Source organism: Notothenia rossii (assembly GCF_949606895.1).
Source record: "Notothenia rossii genome assembly, chromosome: 6".
Lineage (NCBI taxonomy): Eukaryota > Metazoa > Chordata > Actinopteri > Perciformes > Nototheniidae > Notothenia > Notothenia rossii.
The window spans coordinates 11,020,352-11,041,645 of record NC_136909.1 but is presented as its reverse complement, the minus strand read 5'-3'; the positions used below and the strand labels follow the sequence as shown (position 1 = coordinate 11,041,645).

At 39.3% G+C, this 21,294-nt stretch overlaps 1 protein-coding gene across 1 annotated transcript; it reads left to right on the top strand.

The window, feature by feature from the left end:
• Positions 1 to 14,288: 14,288 nt before the first annotated feature.
• ube2d4 (ubiquitin conjugating enzyme E2 D4) lies at positions 14,289 to 20,899 on the top strand. The gene is made up of 7 exons (XM_079688835.1): positions 14,289 to 14,587; positions 15,730 to 15,793; positions 15,927 to 15,958; positions 16,054 to 16,131; positions 16,240 to 16,345; positions 18,030 to 18,123; positions 18,238 to 20,899. The coding sequence occupies exons 1-7, from the start codon at positions 14,564 to 14,566 to the stop codon at positions 18,281 to 18,283; spliced, it is 444 nt and encodes a 147-aa protein (XP_079544961.1). The 5' UTR covers positions 14,289 to 14,563; the 3' UTR covers positions 18,284 to 20,899.
• The last annotated feature ends 395 nt before the right edge of the window (positions 20,900 to 21,294 follow it).

The window sequence follows — 21,294 nt, the reverse complement described above, 5'->3', positions numbered from 1 at the left end:
TGCATGAATGTGTGTGTTGGAGAGACAGTGAGAGTGGAAGAGAGAGGAGAGAGAGATGCTGTGTGCCAATCCATACTCGCTTTGGAGAATTCAAGGTCATTCTTTTATGTTTTGCCAACCATCGGTCAATCAGTTTCCAATCAAAGTGGTGCTTAAATCAGCAGTAATTCCCATCTCCTCATCACGTTTTTTTTGCCTCACTGTTCCAGAGGCGTTGAAGTATTTCCCTTGTCTTCCCTCTGATCTGCTGCAGTGTGTCCAACATGTCTTCTAGGGCCAAACCCGCCCTGTCAAGCTCTCTAATAATACCTGTTAAAGTGTGCCGCGGACATGTCAGATCACACAATGTGCTACTGCTGCTTCCATCCATCTCACTCCAGCAGATTTAGGTCTCACTTGATTGTCTTTGAAGCGTACCCAAGTCATGTTCTTTCATTAATCCAAAGAGCCCTCCACAACCTCTCCATTTGTGCTTTTGTACAGCTTGAATTTCAGGAGATGGAGTAAAAATGGTCACAATTATACTAGATGTGGCCTCATATATTTGCATGTATTGTGGTCTATTGATAAGATGCTTCATTTATGTGGTTTTTTTAATGACGGTTTTAATGTTTTCAAACCATTGCCATTGACGTTGTATCATCCCCTAAAAGCTATATATATGTTTTAAACCAGGCCCTATTTTTTGTCTATTACATGTTACTTGTGAGACGCTTTTATCCAAAGCGACTTACATAGTCAATACTGTGGACAATCCCCACAGGAGCAATTTGGGGTGAAGTGTCTTGCCCAGGGACACAACGACATGCTGACTGCAGTGGGGTTTGAACCTGTTTGAACCCTGATCCCAACACCAAGGCTCTATCCACTGCGCCACATGCCTTTTGTGTGCATTTATATGGTCTCTAAAATAGTGACATCACTGTAACTATTGGCTAGCGCTCTCACATATTTTACATGGCTAAGGGACAGGATATCTCTAGGTAGTCACAACACAACACAATTGGCCGGCCAGCTAACCAATCAGAGCAGACTGGGCTCTGGTTTCAGACAGAGGGGGAAAAGAGGTGCTGCAGCACAGACAGTATTACATTAAAGCATGGAGACATGTCACAGTAGAGACACTAAATACAAATACGAACATGAACATTTGCAGAATAGAGCCTCCTTAAACAATTCCAAACATTCACCCCCCATCAACTTTGGCCAAACTTTCTTTCAGAAATCGCAGAAAGGATCAACAGATTTAAAAGACCAATCTACTGGATTTGCACATCTCTTTTGCATCACCACTGTGCCATATTAGCTCACCTCTTCAGTCATCACACTAAGTCTGGATGGGAGTGCCTCATGCAATCATGGATCCCACAAAAATAACCTCATATCCGTTTGAATCCACAGAAAGGTCTCCCTTGCAGGCTGGTATGGGCGTATTTAAGACTGTGTGAAGATATGATTAGATGACAGCTTTTACTGCCTGAAGGGTGTAACTGAAACACTAAACTGTGTCCAGAAGAGAAAATAAAAGACTTTTTCGCAAACTTGTATTCCTTGCCTTTCTCCTTCTTTCTGGCATTGTGTTGCATCTTTTCCAAAAGGCTCCTGAAAGTGATGGGTTTCAGACGGAATTAACACATTTCTGTCCTAAACCTGAACTGAAGAAAAGAAAATTAATAAGTGAATATATTAAAATTCCTTTACCAAAACGAATCAATGCGACTGGTGCATAGTGTGCGACATTATGGAACCTAAAAGACATCAAACAGGTCCGAGTCCTACAGCACGGATTTACATGGTTGCTAAGAAGTGCTCACTCATGCCTCGACTGAAATACATGTTCATGTTTTTCTGTATTGCAGAGGATGCTTTTAAGGAGCATTATTTCTGAGAACTTCAAAGCCTGCCAAAAGCACTCTCCTTTTGGAGTGTGCAGCAGCTTGAATATCTACTTATATTTTCCAAATGGACAGGAAGAGGCCCTCACTGGTATTGAGGTGATGCTAATTGTGGCGCTAGTTTTTCAATGTAACTCGGTTTACAGCCGAAAAATAAAGCCCGTATTAAGGTACTATTAGTCTTTTACAAGCGCTAATTTGTACACACTTTATTTTCCCATCATTTCAGAACAAGGGGACAAAAATACTCTTGTTTTATATATTTGTCTATATGGAAATCTGTCTTTTATGGTTTAAGGAAAAAAACCAGCACAGCCAACCGGTCCACATGGGCAGTATTTACTATGCACAGCTCTGTGGTTGCAATAATCATCCATAAAGCCTGAGTCAGACTCTATCCAGATGCTGCATTCAGGCTATCTACTACCGCCTGGTTGTATTGATCCTGTTAACGTTATCTCTGGTAGGGTCAGGGTGTTCAACTGTCTGTGTTTTCTCAGCTGAGGACGCATTGCAGCGCTCCTCGGAGGATTGGAGATTCTTTCCTGTGATGTAAAACCCTGCACAAGTGAGAGGCTGTTGACTTTATTTAATATGTTCGCCAGATTTCTTTTTATGAGCATTACGCAAATGAAATGGTTTGCATTATGCGTGGACCATACGTTCCGGAGAGGCATGCACGGCTGCAGACAGCTGGAAGTAACTCGAGCCCCTCGGTCACTTATCAGCGCTGGCATCCCTGCCATTTCCCATAGACATCTTCAGACCAGAAGAATCCAGCCATTGTTTTCATCTCTGTGGGCCCTGTGTTAACTCAGCAGTGCCTCGCTGATTGCTGCAGAGATATTAAAGAAAATGGTAGATTTGTCTTTGTCCATATAACCCTGTCTTGTGACATCCCAGCTTCATGTGTGTGTATGTGAGTGGGTGTGTCGAGGGGGTTCTACTTGATGCCGTTGCAGAGAGCAGCTGCACCTGCCCTGTATGTCAACAACAGGGTCTGGAGCAGACACTCAAGAAGAGAGGTGGCTTTCACACCACTGGCCTCACTGAAGCTGCTTACTTTCCAAAGACAACAATGACCACGCTGCTCTGCTGCGCCACGGAGCTTTTAGGCTCTATAGGCTTGGCGCCTGGTCTGTGTGGCCTCCAGATTATCTCCCGACTGAGCCCTCTACATACAAGCTTATTGGACTTCCTCATGTCCCCTTGTTTTTTTGGCTCTAAAGTTTCCAGGATGCTTTTTGACTGTCTGTTTTACACATAGAGACAGGATCCCCCGTGGGGGTTGTTAGGAGGTTACAGGGGGGTAGTAAAGAGGTCAGGGAGAAACTGTCAGTCTATTTCCTTTCGCTGGCCTTGGGAAACTGCACCACAAGTCTTCTGCATATTTTTAGCGTCCTTGCATGGTTTTTGTCTGTTTGTCTCCACAGGAGAAGATAAAGTTATTTCCAGTCCATGAGGACTTTTGTTTTTCACATGAAATACTTATTATTAGTGTTGTTTTTGTGGCTTCTTTTTTTTTTACACTCTATCAAGTTAGAGAATGAACATGTCCAGCACACAGTCAGAATAATGCTGGAAACCCTCAACCCTATGTGTTGGTGCGTAAATCTTTCTTCCATAGTATTCCGGCACAGTCCCTGCTGGATGTTGCCTTACAGTGTACAGCTGGTAGGGTGTGCATAATCACAAAAGGCGGGGTTGCTGTGGAGTAACATAAAGCTTGTGTGTATTACATTTCTCAAAGCTACCAAACTGTATACAACATTTTCTAAAACAAGAACTAATAAGGACACTGAGATCTGCCGTGTGAAACATCTGTATGGGTTCAGATATCAGATCAGATAACTTGTAATGTTTGTGTAAATACGGGACACAGGTGGGCTCTTGTTTTCAAGCTGTAAGAGAGTAAAGGCTTTCTTTAAAAAGTGGAGATATTTCAGAGCGTAAAATAGGTGGCGTGTTTTGCTGTTGGTAAAATGATCTGCTGGGAGTGTACTCTTTACAGGGAACTGAGTCATGTTCATCAGACACATCCAGACTCTTAGAACTGAAAATGGAAATGATTGTAGATAACTGTAGAAAATAAATTCAACAAACGAGATGGCTCGGATAATGTGCAGCTCATTCTCTTCTTTCCTCCAAGGTTAGGGCAGGGCCGTTGTGCCCATTTAGCCTACATGCAGACATTATTTACAGAGAAACACATGAACTGCGTCAAAGCCCAGGAAATATTCCTCACAGACATGTTTTACCTGCTGCACCACATTTCGTCCAGTCTTATCTCTACGTGCATCAACCCCTCTAGTTTTTTCTCTGCAGCTCATTCGTTCTTGTGGGAATAACTTGCTGCTCATGTGCGGTTGTTAAAATAGATGTTTGTTTAATAACTGTAGCCTTTTTTTAAAACCACTGTACATGTTGTACTGTAGAGTTTACATTGTCTTTCAACCACCTAGTTTATTATCATTCTCCATGCTCTGGCGACAGTCTCTATTTGTGTTGTCACTTGAGCGCTACGACATCATACAGTAGGCGTTGTGAGTACAGTGTGTCTTTTCAAATAGACTTTGGTGAGACAAGAGAATATAGCCTACCTCTGAAAAAAAAGAGCTACTGTAAAAACAAAATCCCCCGAGTGAATAAAACCACCTTGAAGATATTACATGTAAACAGAAAGCGTGTTGGACCACATTAAGATTATTTTAACCAGACTGACACTCTTGCTTTCTAATTCAACAATGCAATTATCGCTCAGTGAATGGAAAGATACATGCCAACGAAAATAAGTCATTTCTGTTTTGCTTCGGCCCACCTCTCAGTAATGCTGGACTCTGCAGCTGTGGAAAACAAACAGTGCACTGCAGCTGGGCTCTTCTAGACGGCGAAAGGGGAATTTTAATCCCATTTTTTTCCCTCTTTGGCACCAGTTAGATTTATTTGGTCATAAAGAAAAGGAAAGCACCCCGCCATCTGAGAAGCATTGGGAAGTGAGAACGCAAATTATGCCAGAACCCCAGTTGCAGACTTAGAAACACAACAGGCCAGGAAATGAATCCCCAATAGGTCAAAGTGCTCAAAGCGCAGAGGAGTCCAATTAAGTCTGATCGCGACACATTTTCTGAGATAAACCTGGACAGCTTGGATTAGCCAGTCATACTTACATTATACAGACTAAATATGCTGCAGTGCAGATTGGTGCTGTGATATCATTCATTGTTTAATCACCATGAGGCGCATACGCACTATAGCTAAAGGCTAACCTACACATGTCTCTCATCCATTCCCAGCAGCGTGGTCTGAAAACAAACTATGGGGAAAGCCTCAAATCATTTCCAGCTGTCACGTCCTCTACAGTACGACTCTTAACCTGATATGACAGGGCACGGCGAGGTGAGGGTCAGGCCTCGAGGAAGACTCATAACATGTAACCCAAGCTACGAGCATTATATTCATGATTGCACGTAGTTGAAAAATGAAGATGGCCAAGTGCTGCACCTTTTGTCGCTCATGTTACTTTTATTAACTTCTCATTTTACGTCAGGCACATGTCTTCATACATACAAGAACAATGAAACCACACAGTCATACAGTGGGGGAGTGTTTACTCAAATACTTTTACAATAGTAGGAACTTTACCAACTTTTTTTGACTAAGCACTGCACTCATTCATTTGACATGTTGTTGACAATTTTAGTTACATATTAGTTTGCTGAATAACATTTTACTTTTCTTTCTTTCTTTTTTATGTTTAAAAAGCAATGGGACAGGGCACACGAAAGAATACAATAGCACAACAATTATCAAACAAATAGAGAAAAAAATTAAGAAAAGAGTGATCAAATTAACTGATTATATAGATTATAATTGACTGATACATTTAAGTCAGAGGATCAATATATCAATACTTGAACAACGACCACGCACGCGCGCACGCGCGCACACACACACACACGCACACACACACACACACACACACACACACACACACACACACACACACACACACACACACACACACACACACACACACACACACACACAGATGAAGCGCTGTGGCCAGACCCAGATAGGTGGATGAAGCCTGAGACCAAATTGCTCCTGTGGGGATTGTCCACAGTATTGAGTATGTAAGTCACTTTGGATAAAAGCCTCTAACAAGTGACATGTAATGTAAAGATTATTTACAGTTTTTCTCGATTGCTAACACACTAAAATTATACATAAAGTACAATTATTTTAACTGACACTCAAAGAGCAAAACATCGGCTCAAATCTCGAAAAATCTAAACACGTTTTCAGCTTTTCACACAATTTGCAAATCAACATGGCACTTTTTGCAAACCACTGCACACGTTTCTCCACGTAAAACACAGGAATCTGACATAAAGTCACATGTTAGCAGGTTTAAAACACTGATATTCAAAATGCCTCACACATGGACCAATGATCAAGAAACACGTTCCACCTTGAGCAAACACCAGATAGCATAATTGTTGGCTCATCAATCAGGATGTTAGCACTATAAAAAGACCACAGGTGAGTACTTTCTTACAGCAACAATGGAAGCCAACATGGCAGCAAGAGCAAGAGCAAGAGGAAGAGCTGGGCTGGGCTGAGAGTGAGAGGAGGAGGAAGAGTACTCACTAATGAAATGAAATGTTATCAACCATGGTTTGACGATGAGAGAGGCTGGACAGAGGGTTCAACCTAATCTAAGCCGATTTACTGTCCCCTCTGTAATCCGGACACTTATACTTGAAAACAGATTAGTTACCAGTTTTCAGCTCTGCATAATTCATGATATATCAGTGCTTATATCTGTTGTGTGAAACGTATTTACTTCATTACTGTAATTAAATTGTTGGCATGTTGCATACTATAACTTTTCAAAAATCCTGCACAATTGACTGTGGTTAACTTACTTGTATGCAACACAGACACTGACCAACCACTACATCTTTGTTGTTTTTCTGAAGGACTGAGAAACAAAGAGGTGCAGGTGGAAGGCTAAGGATTTTCAATGAGGCGCAGGAAGCAGCAGTTACAAACTTGGTTTTGCCAAACAATGCCATCACACTTAGAGAGATCCGAAGCATAGTAACTATGAGCTGAGATGAATGTTGCACAATGATTTTTTCTAATAAAATATGATTTTTTTCAACAACTCATTTGTATTTCTTAATTTACTGCAGAAACCTCTATGTACAGAGAGCCCATAACAGATGAACATGCTTTAGATTATGCTCAGCAGTGTGTATCTGGGTGGTCAAACAATCTAGTATTATGAATGAAATGTGTTATATTTGGTGCAAAAGTTTGCATTTGGTAAGTGTTTATGTAGTTTTGAGTGCAGTTCTTCACTTAGCAGGAGAAATTAGGTGTTTTGCACTTTGGGTGTGTGGTTTTGTGAATTGTGTTTAGTGTTCTGAGAAACTGAGCAATTTAAAAGAAAAGTGTGTTAGCAATCGAGAAAAACTGTAACAGAGGCGTCATTTTGGTTTACACAACTGTAACTATGTGTTGTGCATGAATGTATCACCTATTTTCTTTTGGAGAAAACTAAAAGTAGAACAACAGTATACTTGAGTTTCTGCACATATTTTTGAAGACTTGAATAATCTTTATATGCAGAATTCTCTTACAGTTTTTTTTAGTTGCTAACACACAACACCTCACATAAAGCATAATTATTTAAACTCACACTCAAAAAGCAAAACCTCAGCTCAAACCTCCAAAGCTCTAAACACATTTTCAGCTCTGCACCCAATTCGCAATTCATCTTGGCACTTTTTGCAAAACACTGCACACGGTTCTCTACGTTTTTTTTAAATTGCTTAAAAGAAACATGTTTTAGCAATTGACAACAACTTTATTAGATGTAATTAACATATACAACACAAGATCAAGTATGTCCCTACCCAACACTACATTACAGAAAAGCAAAAGAGTGAATGCTACTTCCATAGATATCAATGTTCTCTCTCGTTAAGCTCTGTTTTGGTCTCTACCAACTCCTGAGGAAAATGCTTTTAGCTACAACATGTTCTAGTACGTTTACCAGCTCATCGCTAACTGTATGTTTCGCCTGTTAGGTGCAGAGAGGTTAATGAACAGTGAGGTTTAAGAGCTTTTTCTCTGAAAACAACTGAGTGCTGTGGCCAGAACCACACCTAAATGAGAGTGATGACAGTGAACTCAAAGCAGTAATGTTGTTTGCAATAGTTTCGGGAAATAATGTGAAGATATAAACTTTGAATGGTCGAAACAGTAGATATGTCAGTATGTTCATCATATCCTTTGATTGCACTGTAAATTAAATGTGATATAGTGCATATAAGGGACAAATACAGACAGGAAGAAACACAGCCTTTTTTAAACATTAAAATGGATCAAATGCAAGTCAACAAGCATCTGGAATATTGTTCAAAGATTCAGTTAACTCAGCGTGTCCTCCTGAATGTCCTGAGAAAAGCATGCTCATCCCATTCCTCCTGTACACTGAGGCACAGGACAGCCCGCAGGCCCTAAGCTTTTGGTTTAGGTTCAATAACAAAAATGAGAGTATTGCTCAAAAGCTTTAATTAATTGTATTCATGGGGAAACATTGCTTGGATGCAGTTTCACAAAAGAGGACAGACAGATACATGCCTCAAAGTGTGCTGTCAGTTTGTTTGTATTCTCAAGAGAGGCGCACAAAGTTTCCATTGTGGCAACACTGCTTAACTATCATAATTAGCCACTGTTATGAGGCGACATATTTAATCAGGCTGCAATAACATCATTTATGCGGCTGTTTATGTGTTTAAAGTGTCACAGCAATCAGAAGCATGTATCTGCTCCAGAGTCAGTGTTTAAGCTCTGTCTGTGGTTAGAGAATAACATTTGTGTGGTGAAAACGGTACAATACAACCACTCCTTTCTTGGCTGTTTTTTCTTTCTTTAATGATATGCCTTACTCTCTGTTAGCTGCTTGGATTGAATTTCCCATTTTTGTGTGGGAAAGCTTGTGGACTCTATGAAAGATATGCAAAGAACGCAAGTGACAGAGCTCTATGAAAAACGTACTCAGGATGTTTAAAATGAAATAGTCAGTCCGAGCATTGTCCTGATTCCATTTCCTGAAACTCTTAATAATGACTGGGAGTTCGAATGAAAGACTTTGTGACAAGAGAGGAGAAAAAAGAAGCAATTTTAATGTTTTGTTTTTTAAGGGTTGCGTGCACAGAGAGAGAGAGGGGGGGGGGGCTTGGTTCTTTATCATGCCTCACTATCCAACCTCTTACCTCCCCTTTTGGGCCTTTAGGAGCATCCTGTGACCCCCGACCCCCTGGACAATAGAGGCCAGGACGTTTCCCAGTGAGCAGCGATGGAGCCAACAACAGGAACATGAGGGGTGCTCCTGGGAAACAAACTGTTTATTGTGCAGCAGGATGGACAGCCCCCCCATGTCCCAGTCACTTACGTTCACACACAATTACAGACACTTACCACACACCTCTGCACATTAAAACCCCCGTCATACAACAGGTGGCTGCTTAAATACCTCAGCAGCAACAGTTTTATTCAAAACTGCTGAAGAGATGGTGTGTGTGTGTGTGTGTGTGTGTGTGTGTGTGTGTGTGTGTGTGTGTGTGTGTGTGTGTGTGTGTGTGTGTGTGTGTGTGTGTGTGTGTGTGTGTGTGTGTGTGTGTGTGTGTGTGTGTGTGTGTGTGTGTGGTCAACTGTAACAAAAATACCAAGAGAACATCACAAACATATTTCCCTTTGACCAAAATATGACTAAAATGTGACCAAAAGGATACTTTAAAAAAAAAATTCAATGTTTTTTATACTTTCGTTGTCCCAGGATTCTTTTTTTAAACTCTTGCTTTCTCTTTTCTTGCGGTGCTGGCTCAGGCTGCAGAAGATACGTTTATATTTAGTCTGACTTTCTATTTGATAACAGTACCAAACCATTTGTTGGTGCTGCCACTGCCTGTCTGTTTCAGAGGAAATCCCTTCTTTGTTTCTCAAGGAAGCTCAGCAAACTCGGAAAACCTGAATTTGTCATCAGAACTCAAACAGCTGGAAGACATTTGATGACGGCGAGTCACCGCTAAACGTATTAGTCAACACTGCAGACTAGTTATTACCTATAGGCTCTGGAGACCTCTCATTGCAGCACAGTAAAACAGTTGAGCTGTCAATCACCGTGCCAAAACTGTGGTGCAACCCAGAGACACAGGGGACTCTGGGGAGGGCGCTTTAAGTGCTTAACCCCAAAGGATTACTGGCGCTTTATGACTATACGTGTGGTTTGTGTCTGTTCTCCACACGATGCACATCTGATAAGGGTGGATCAGAGGTGATGGGGACTGGATCTGATCTCATACTTTCTGCACTCTCTGGAGACACATTAGATCCTGATAATCAGAGAAGAATTAAAAAGATAACCCTTAAATCTTTTTAGTAATGATCCAGAGGATGGACCCATAAGTCATGCTTGCTGTTGTAACAACAACAATGATTAATTTAATTCGATTTTTCAATCCAAATTTGGAAAATAAAGATTATTTTTACATAAAATGCAGTTTGAAGTTGTGGTTTTTCCATTTTGTGATAGCTTTTTTGTTATTGTTGTTATTTAAGAAGAAAATCGAACACATTCTACTTTACATTTTGGCTGAATTTACTTTCCAAATTAAGATGTTACATGTCAAATCTAATTAATTGGTTTTCTGAAAAGGACCTCTCGTACGTCGACATTACTTTTTATTTGTTGTAAATGAGTCCAAAAACTGTTATTCAGAAAACAAGTCATAACTCAGTCTGTCACTTTTAACAGGTCTGGCCAGTGTGAGAACACTAAAATGAAGTATTATTTTTGTGCTCGGACCCCTGCTTGTAAATAAAACATCCTGTAACCACTATGCAATTAGGCCAATAAAACCTGCGGAGAGCTCTACAGCCACAGTTAAAGCAAATAATACCATTTAATAAGCACATCCTTGAAGCTATAAATGTTTATATGATTGCATCATTTAAACATTTTAAGCCAATAAAAACATAGCAGTCATGTATAAGCTTGTTTTAAAGTCCACAAAACAAAAAGAAGACGAGGGAAAGCTAAGCTAGACGGAGTTTTCATTAATGATCTAAAACACTAATGTTGATACACATAAATGCAAAAGTAAGATTTGAGGGAAAAGCCAGAGGTCAAAGGCAACCTTAACACTGACAAGCGGAATCAAATCACAGCGAAGGAAATGAGCCATGAAACAGTGATTGCTCCACACATAATGACCCTTTTTTCCAGTTGCCCAGCTCAAGAATTATTTGATTGTGCAGAGTGCTGACTTCACTGCAAACATGAGCACTGCTTGCATATTGCCTGAGTGTATAATCAAATCAAGACCATTGATACAAGGAGTGAACAAATATCTCTTAGTTTGTGGGAACAATGGATCTTTGTTCTATAAGAGAGTCCTCAGAAATCTAATACGCTGACCGAAGGTAAAACACCTCTGGGGGACTGAGAGCCAGCTTGTGCTCGGCATTAATTGGTTTTGCTTTTATTGGATAATTCAGACATTAGCGAGATTCATTTAAGCTAATTTTGAAAATGACAGTGAGCATATGTGCTTTGTCATCCCAACCATGGGAAAAATGCCATGGAGAGGAATATACTCGAGCTCAGAGGCAGCTTTAGCATAATTGGCTAAATAAGTGGAATGCTTTCTATTATACAATGGAACTAATGATGATTCATGAGACCAAAAAGACAGATCACTGGAGTCTGTTGAGTCCATGGTTTCAAATAACAGCACTAAAGGCTATATTCCTCATGAGACAGGTCAACTAATCTCCAACCCCCACCCATATCATCTCAGCCCTGACATGCTCACACCTTGGTTCATACATCAATCTGGAACATGGGGCACTAGTCCTGTAACTAAAAACTCCGCTTCATCTTATAGGTGGGAAATTCCCCATACAGATCAGTGATATGTTGCCTTATAGAAACCACTATATGTCTTGCTTAATGCTGTGAAGGAACAGAGGTGGGAAGTAACTAAGTACATTTACTAAAGTACTGTCATTTAGTGAAAGTTAGAGGTACTAGAACTTGAATTGAGTATTTCCATTTTATGCTACTCTATACCTCTACTCCATTACTTTTAACAAAACGCATCTCTAAAAATCTAACTAAAGGACTTACTCCTTAAGTCACAAAACATAAATAAATATTTAACAAAAAGTAATTCAGAACTTTGTTTGTCTACAGTCAAATGCTACATGGTGCAAGAATAATATCTAGAAATGTCACATTTATAAATATAACTATATACACACACAAAGAAAATAAATTCTGCACATGATTACTTTTTATACGTTACGTACATTTTTGCTGAGAGTATTTTTACTGAAGTAAGAGTTTGAATGCTGGACTTTAACTTGTAGAGAGTATTTTGACATACATGTATTGGTACTTTTACCCAAGTAAAGCATCTGAATACTTCTTCCCCCTCTGTGAACGATTAAAGGTAGCATCACCCATTACTGTGGAGGTCTCACAATTTGTCCACTATAAAATCCTTGTAGGTTTTAAAGTACACAGTAGCAAGCAAACCAATGTGATTTGAGATTTCAGAGGAAGCTACAGTAGGATGACTGTGGGAGGCTTTGTGAACCGAGGCTTCAAGCCAACAAAGTGTGGGCTTGACTGTGTCTGAAAACCTCATGCTGATAAATGGCCTCTCCAAGTAGACAAACTCCGAACACAAGGCCCCTGCTGCACAAGAACCAAACTGCTACCTCTACTGCTGAATCTGATTACAGGCAGGCCCCGAGGACAGGCAGGTCATTGAGAGCACAGAGATGAGCAAACAATAAGATATTATCTGAAGGAATCTTCAGCTTTCCAAAGGAAAATGGTCCCTCTCAGTGTCACATTGACGATAGGATCCTCAACCTGACACTGAATCAGCCATTTAAGAAGAATGAACACTGCGGTCCATTCATAGATACTCACTAAAATAATGAGAGCTCTTTTTTCACTCTTGTTTAAGACATATAAAGGGAAGCTCATGAGGCTTTGCAAGACAAGGCTGTGCAGAAACCGGAGCACGCAGCTGACTCAGATGAATATGCCTTTACAATGATTGGGTATTGAATGAACAATTCTATAGTCTTGTTTTTCTTTATTCCTATGTACTCGTAAATAATACATCTGTTTGGCTGTATTGTACTTTGCAGCTCCATTGTCCTGCACTTTTGCACTTGAGCAAATTAATTTACAGACACACTTTTTAAATGAATTTATTTATTTTGAGCATGCAGCATTTATTTTTGATGAATGACACTTTAGATCTTGCTTACGCGTTTTCAGGTCAAAGCTGTACATAATCCATTTAATTCTGCCCTTTTCTTTCTTGTGTTTTTTTGCTCTTTTCAAATAGTGACATCTTGTGGACACCTGGCCTCAGTTATTGTGTCTTACACAAAGTCATACATTGTATAGGCTATTTGTTTGAAACAATGTATGACCCTGTTGTTAAAACACCGAATTAATTTCTTTAGTATTATTGCCGTGATGTTGATGATACAGATAGTGATTACATTAGGCTGCGGTCCTGGATCATAAGTCCTGGATGGATATCCTCGTGGATTCATCTTCTTATTATCTTCTTATTATACACATATGCATTTCAAAACATTTGGACTACCTATGTTGCAAATGTATTATCTTTTCAATTTACACACGGCATCTATTGCACGTCTGTCCGTCCTGGGAGAGGGATCCCTCCTCTGTTGCTCTCCCTGAGGTTTCTCCCATTTTTCCCTTTAAACTGTGGGGTTTTCTCTGGAAGTTTTTCCTTGTACGATGTGAGGGTCTAAGGACAGAGGGTGTCGTATTGTCATACTGATATTCTGTACAAACTGTGAAGTCCACTGAGACAAATGTAACATTTGTGATATTGGGCTATATAAATAAACATTGATTGATAGTGATTTTTGAATGTATTTATAATGAATAACTTTTGATATAAGAAAGCACGTTATAAAGTGGCAAACAGAAAGCATCTAATTGGTGGACGCAGCCAAAACATAGGAAGAAATCTGAAAACATAAGGAGAACTCTGGAGTTTTGGTTCATAGCATTAGTAATGCTAAACAGTCATTTTAATCAAAAAGTGGCCACATGCAGTTGTTTTGTAAAAAGATTGATCATTGTAATGATCTGCCCTAATCATTCAAAGTGATACATATTTGATTTTGAGAAGTGGACCGTGTCCAAGCTGTCATAAATTCAAATTAAATTGTATTTCGACCTATGATTTCGACAAACAGAACAGAAGTGTCAATTCAGGATTTGTACGACAAGTCTCGCGATATTACAAAAAAACGGTTTGCCATGCACCGGGAGGAGCAACGAGATCAGAGAAGAGACAGCTAAATATCTCGGTTGCTCTGTGGCAAGCGAACGAAAGATCAATATTTAACCCACAATTTGTCGCTTTGGTTGAACTGCAAACCCCAAACCCAAAGCCTGCTTTAAATCAGACGTGATTTTCTGATAAACATTAAGTGAGATTGGGAAGTACGCGGCCACGGAAGCCAAATTGTATGTGTGAAGTGCTAGCTGTTAGCTGACAGGCTACAAAGCTTTAGCCATTGATTCAATGGCGTTGAAACGAATTCAGAAGGTGAGTGTATTTTTTTGAAAATGCTAACAGTACTTTACATTATTTTCTGACTGTGTGACCCTTTGTTCCTATCGTAGCAGTGTACAGCATTATATTTAATATATCCTTAGCATGACTCGCTTGTTTTTGTGCTCCATGTTAAAATAATGTACGGACAAAGACTAACCACTGGTGGCCCTGTTGGTGCATTGCTACGTTACCGTTAGCTATCGATAACAACCCAAACAGCGCCATTATTCTGACAGCTACGTCGTGTTTGTGTTTTATTTGTAATTCATTCACTTGGCACATTATTAATACTTCAGTATATGTATTATACAGAATATGTTGTAAGCGTTATCTAACACGCTAAACAAGTTGTTTCGCAATGCAGATTTAGGCTAGCAGCAAGCTAACTGTTCTCTGCTTTGATTGATTGATTGAGGTGTAATGTTACAGGGTTTGGTTTTAAATTATTAACCTGACAGTGTCTTTATCTTTGTGGTTGCTCACTAATGGTACGGCTAGTGGTGTGTTAAGTAGCTTTATGACAGATGCGTGCATGTTGCCAAAATTGAACCCTAGTGTCACTGTTTCCATATATGGAGTGGCAAATGGGCCATTGGAGCAGGCCGCAGTGTGTATTTATATAACTGAATAGATAGGGTTCATTTTAAGAGATAAATAAAGCCCGTTAAATAACAGGCTTAATTTCTGTTTAACCATCTGTGGTTTTTCTCCCCGTACTGTCGTTTGGTGAATAGTATGATGTGGCGTTTGGCAAAATAGCTCGTTGTTGATATAATAAGTGGAATTTAACATACACGTGTATGCCTTAGCCTTGTTTATTTTATTAGGAACATTTTTGTTTCGTTTCTATTGTTACTTTTGTATATAACCTTCCTGGTGTAAATGTAACTGATGTTTATACTCTATGTCATCTGTACTTAAACCACATGTCAACAGCCCAAAATACTAGTTTCCACAGACATTAGTCTCCCAGCAGACATAAATGTAAAGCAACCGCTCCATGCAACCACCATTTTAAGATGTATGTGATTTCTTTGCAAAAAGCATAGTTGTTGTACCAGCATGTTGTTGTACCAGACTGCAACTGAACAGTAAATTCACAATTGTATTATATGTGATTGTGTTGCCTTCAGGAGCTGTCTGACCTGCAGAGGGACCCGCCTGCACAATGCTCCGCTGGACCAGTTGGAGAGGATTGTAAGTAGTTAGCAGATTGCTGCATCAGTATGATCCTGAACATAATATGACCTCATTGTTAGAGAATGTGATTCTGTGTCAGGAATTTGCTTACAAACGTATGTTCTAAGTGCTTTATCTATCTTTTCTCCAGTATTTCATTGGCAGGCAACAATAATGGGTCCCGTAAGTGAAACCGATTCTTGACCAAATTCTAATTTGATTGAAATATCAAAAACATTGTCAACTTATTTGATTTGTTTCTATTTTTACTTCTATAGAGTGACAGTCCATATCAAAGCGGAGTGTTTTTCCTCACCATTCACTTCCCAACAGATTACCCCTTCAAACCACCCAAAGTGAGTTGTGAAAAAAAAAAATGAACTCACTTATTATTCATTAATATTACTGTGGTAAAGATGATGGGCTTAACTGGAAAATAACATTATTTTTCCATTTTCTCCTAGGTTGCATTCACAACAAAAATTTACCATCCCAATATCAACAGCAATGGAAGTATTTGTCTGGATATACTGAGATCACAATGGTCACCTGCACTTACAGTTTCAAAAGGTACGTGATATGTATTAAAACATTGTTAAATGCAGCTTAATATGATACAAACTGTATATGATAATTGCCAATCCTGGGTTATTCAAGTCAAAATGTCCATTTGAAGAAGGGTCTTTAGAGGACGTTGAAGTTTCCACATCATTAAGCCAAGAGGCGATAACTGGCAAACATATAGCCTTTTCATTTAAAGAAATACAAAAACACACATTTGAGTTTTTACACAGATTCAGGGAGAATAGCTGCAAATACACCACTGCAATTTCATGAGACAAGTGGAATCCTAATGATGAAACTTGAAAACCAAGATGTCATTTTTTCATATTTTATTTCTAGGTACAATCATACCCTAGGGTAGATCCTCTTCTAGACTTCCAAGTGTCACTAACTTTGATTAACTTTCTTTTATACTCTGACTGTGTTTTCTCTTATGCCCCAGTGCCAAAATGCTGTTCATCTATATTTCCAAAAGTGTAATTTGTTGCAACATCCCTAAGAGCACTGACTTTTTATAACATAACTCATTCTTTACTCTGTTTGCTGCTTTTCCTATTCATAACAGGTTTTTATCATGTGCATCTGGGGATTTGGATACATCTTATTTGAAAATGTTCAAGGCCAGTCTATAACCATGAAGCTCAAGTTTCACAAGTGTTTAAAATGTCAAATCGGGTCAATGACTATAAGTGGCAATTTATAAATGTAACGTGAGACCGTCAGGGCAAATAAAGCCATGTCTAAAATGAGGTTATGCTATTTGGTCATGTACAGTGGGGCAAAAAAGTATTTAGTCAGCCACCAATTGTGCAAGTTCTCCCACTTAAAAAGATGAGAGAGGCCTGTAATTTTCATCCTAGGTATACCTCAACTATGAGAGACAAAATGAGAAAAGAAAATCCAGAAAATTCCATTGTCTGATTTTTAAAGAATTTATTTGCAAATGATGGTGGAAAATAAGTATTTGGTCACCTACAAACAAAAACTCAACTAGACGTGTTTGGAGGAGAAAGAATGCTGAGTTGCATCCAAAGAACACCATACCTGTGAAACATGGGGGTGGAAACATCATGCTTTGGGGCTGTTTTTCTGCAAAGGGACCAGGACGACTGATCCGTGTAAAGGAAAGAATGAATGGGGCCATGTATCGTGAGATTTTGAGTGACAACCTCCTTCCATCAGCAAGGGCATTGAAGATGAAACGTGGCCCAGGCAACGAAGGAGTGGCTTCGTAAGAAGCATTTCAAGGTCCTGGAGTGGTCCAGATTTCAACCCCATAGAAAATCTTTGGAGGGAGTTGAAAGTCTGTGTTGCCCAGCGACAGCCCCAAAACATCACTGCTCTAACTTTTGTTATTGACCAAATACTTATTTTCCACCATAATTTGCAAATAAATTCTTTAAAAATCAGACAATGTGATTTTATGGATTTTTTATTTTTTTCTCATTTTGTCTCTCATAGTTGAGGTATACCTAGGATGCAAATTACAGGCCTCTCATCTTTTTAAGTGGGAGAACTTGCACAATTGGTGGCTGACTAAATACTTTTTTGCCCCACTGTATATATTAATATATAGGCCCTACTGTGGGGATTATGTAAAGATGTCAAACGCTGCTCAACTACTTAGTGCCAATAAATCCCCAGTTTTTGTTAATGTCATCTAATTTCTCCCTTATCCATTCTTCCACAGTATTATTGTCTATCTGCTCTCTTCTCTGTGATCCAAACCCTGACGACCCACTGGTGCCAGAGATCGCCCATACATACAAGGCTGACAGGGAAAAGTGAGTGTAAAACATTGATCAGATTGACTCCCTGTCGTGCTACTGTTTGGAGATAAATACTTCAGTTTTTATGTTCACCTGAAACCTCTTACAAGCTTTGCCTTTGTCTTACAGGTACAACAAATCAGCGAGAGAATGGACACATAAGTACGCAATGTGAGAAGGCCAGGGAGATCAAAATACAAATGAGAACAAAATAAACACGTTTGATTTGTAACTTGAGGCAAATGAGCGACAGAGGGGGGAAAAAACTAAACTAGACAACATCTTTTGGAGGAGGAAGCGATACAATGAGGTACAGTGCCACCTGGCTTTCCATGTGCTGAGCTGCTACCATGTGCTGTCCTTCATGACTTGTATGGATCTGCTGAGCAGGACCTGACAGGCTCCTTAAAGCACTCCCATATGGAATACCGGAAATACTCTTCACAGTCCATACCGCCACACTCAGACTTTAAACTGTTACTCCTGCTTTCGTGATTATCACCTTCATCTTTGCTATTCATTCGCATCATTTTCTCCCTCAATGAGTCATATCATTATGCTACTCGGAAAGCAAACATTTATTTCGGAGATTGGCTCTCCTTTTATTTCAGAGGTACTTGTCTATGTCCCACTGGATGTCTTGTTATTACTGTGTTTCCATGTATTTAGTGGCCTTTCTGTGTTTTTATTTTCGGTTTATGTGCAATTGAGGCAGAATGTTCCCTGTTCAACACGAAGTGGTGCAGTGCCATTACCAGCAGCCGATCTGTTGGCACATGCTGTCTCTACCCCCAAACAATGTGAAAGGTGTAAAGAAGGATCAGTCTCTTAACACTCACTGCATTTAAATAGCGACAGTATTTAAGTGCGTTTGAGGACATTGGAGAGCTGCGGTTAACAGCCAGCTGGCCCTTGCCTCACTTCAGTGGTGCTCCATAGGGCAAATGTCTACCTCCATTTTTCTCACACATGCTGTCATTGCACTTATACTCCATATAAGTAACCACCCATGGCTGGTGTCCATAGTGCAGGAAATACTACTGTTTGACTTATTACTTGTTGTGTAGCTATGAACATGGCTACTCTTTGGCATCTAGCTGAATGTGTGCCACCTCCTCAGTACAGTTACTCAGGTATCTAATCAAAACATCAGCCTTCACACGCAGTGACCCATGGTGAGAAAAATGAGCAGGCTTCTTAAAAATTGTACTGACATTAGTTCTATGTTTTGTTCACAAAAAAAGAAAAACATACACACTTCCTAAAAAGGCAACATGATCAAAGACAGATCAGCACTCCTGAAGTTCTTCATGCATATTTACCCTGATGGTGTGTGCACACGAATAAGCTGTCCTAGAAGTACGGTCATTTGGTCACAGAGCGATTTTTATTTTACCATCTCGCAAGTTCTTTGCATTACCATCTCCATTTATTTTTGAATAACACTCGGATGTGAAGAGCTTTTACATGCTACTGTTCTTCTAAAATGCAATGGCCTTTGGCTACAGCTGGCTTCAGAACATGGTAATATCAAGTCAGGTGAATCGTGTTACTTGAGGTGAATTAATACCGTTGCCATGAGAATTTCATTTGCTTTACATATCAAGTGATGTGAAGTTTGTCATCATTTCTTTATGTTCATATTCGGGTCTGCAAAGGTTTGTTTTGGGATTAATCATACACATTGACAGTAAAACAGTTTGTCTCTGTGATACATTTGTGACCTCTTGTATTGTATTGAAAGCTTTAGTGATAGGCATTTTATTTTTCATTCATGTCACCAGAATTTAACAAGATTGTGATGTGTCATTATGTAATATCGGTTTAAATATAATCCATTGTAACTTTTGGATAAAGTAGTAAAGAAATGCTATGATATTTTTCTTTCTTTTCAACATGGCTCATAATGTGCTGATGCTGCCAACATAAAGGGAATTATTTGACATAACGGGGAATAAATTTAGCTTTTTAGGCATTATCGAGTGTGTTTATCCAGAAAGGCCAATACTAAAGCATGGACATTTTAAAGGCTTTGATTTTAGAATTACCCCCATGGTTTAGGCGCCAAATATAGATTTTCATGAATGTTTGCTGATGTTGAGAAAATGGTCAAAACAAGTTGTCCTTTAAATACAGTAAAAACTAATATGTTTTGAAAACCCTCTGATGCAGTCTTTTGCTGTCAGTCCACAATTGAAAACGACTTGATTATAGTACTACGGTGTGTGTGTGTTGTTTGTTCATTTGGCTATTTATTTATTTGAAAGCAGAGTATCTTCCAACTTTATGATTGAATGCAGCTTCAATTCATCCTGTGAGTGGCGTGACATTAACTCCTTCTGTCCAGTGTGCTCAATAGAGTTTATATAGGCAGCTTGGCATGCTTTGCACTCTGGAGAACCTTCTCACAGCCATTTGCCAGATATCAGGGATTTCGTTACGATTCATCTGCCTAACACCTCTGACTAAAATTTTAGCCTTAACACTCATTTTGTAGATATATAGAGAGAACATTGTCATAATCTGTACATTTGCTATCAGGGCTGTTTTCCCCCAAATGGGCGATGCGTTTCATCAGTAGACATGGAAACTTGCTTGAACACTACCAATGTTTTTGTTTTTTCGAAAATTCAGCCTGGCTTTTTCTGAATGCAGGATCAGTCTTCATGCATCTTACAATTTGGAATATGTGTGCTTGAAACGCCACCATGATTGTCCACTTGCCCTCACATAGCCTACACAAGATAACTATTGATCTTCTCATAACATATGAATAAAGCTCATCTTGGTTTACCGTTGTCTGCAGTAACCTTTTTGTCTTCACGATGTCTAACAAAGCAGTATGCCATGAGCCAGAACCCTGTGTCCATTGATGGTATAAAATGAGGAGCAAATGCTTCTAAATAAACCGAATGACTGTTTATACATTATAAGCAGAGAAAGTTGTGTAAAGGTTGTATTTGTATTATTAGTTTATTGAACAGGGACAGTCCACATACATATAAACGGCTGTTGATGCACCGTGGACAGGTCTTGCAAAGTCACCATGAAAATAAATTATTATATTTAAAAAATAACAAATTAATAAAATTAATTGAAACATGCAAAGATAGAGATTCAAGGAATACATAAAGGAATTAATCAAATACAAAATAAATGTATAACTAAAAACATTAAAGTTCAGAA

Excerpts from the sequence above, each read along its gene's own strand:
- ube2d4 (XM_079688835.1), top strand. The coding sequence starts at position 14,564 with ATGGCGTTGAAACGAATTCAGAAG. Across the intron at positions 15,794-15,926 it reads TGGACCAGTTGGAGAGGATT|TATTTCATTGGCAGGCAACA; the intron begins GTAAGTAGTTAG and ends TCTTTTCTCCAG. Across the intron at positions 16,132-16,239 it reads ACCCCTTCAAACCACCCAAA|GTTGCATTCACAACAAAAAT; the intron begins GTGAGTTGTGAA and ends ATTTTCTCCTAG.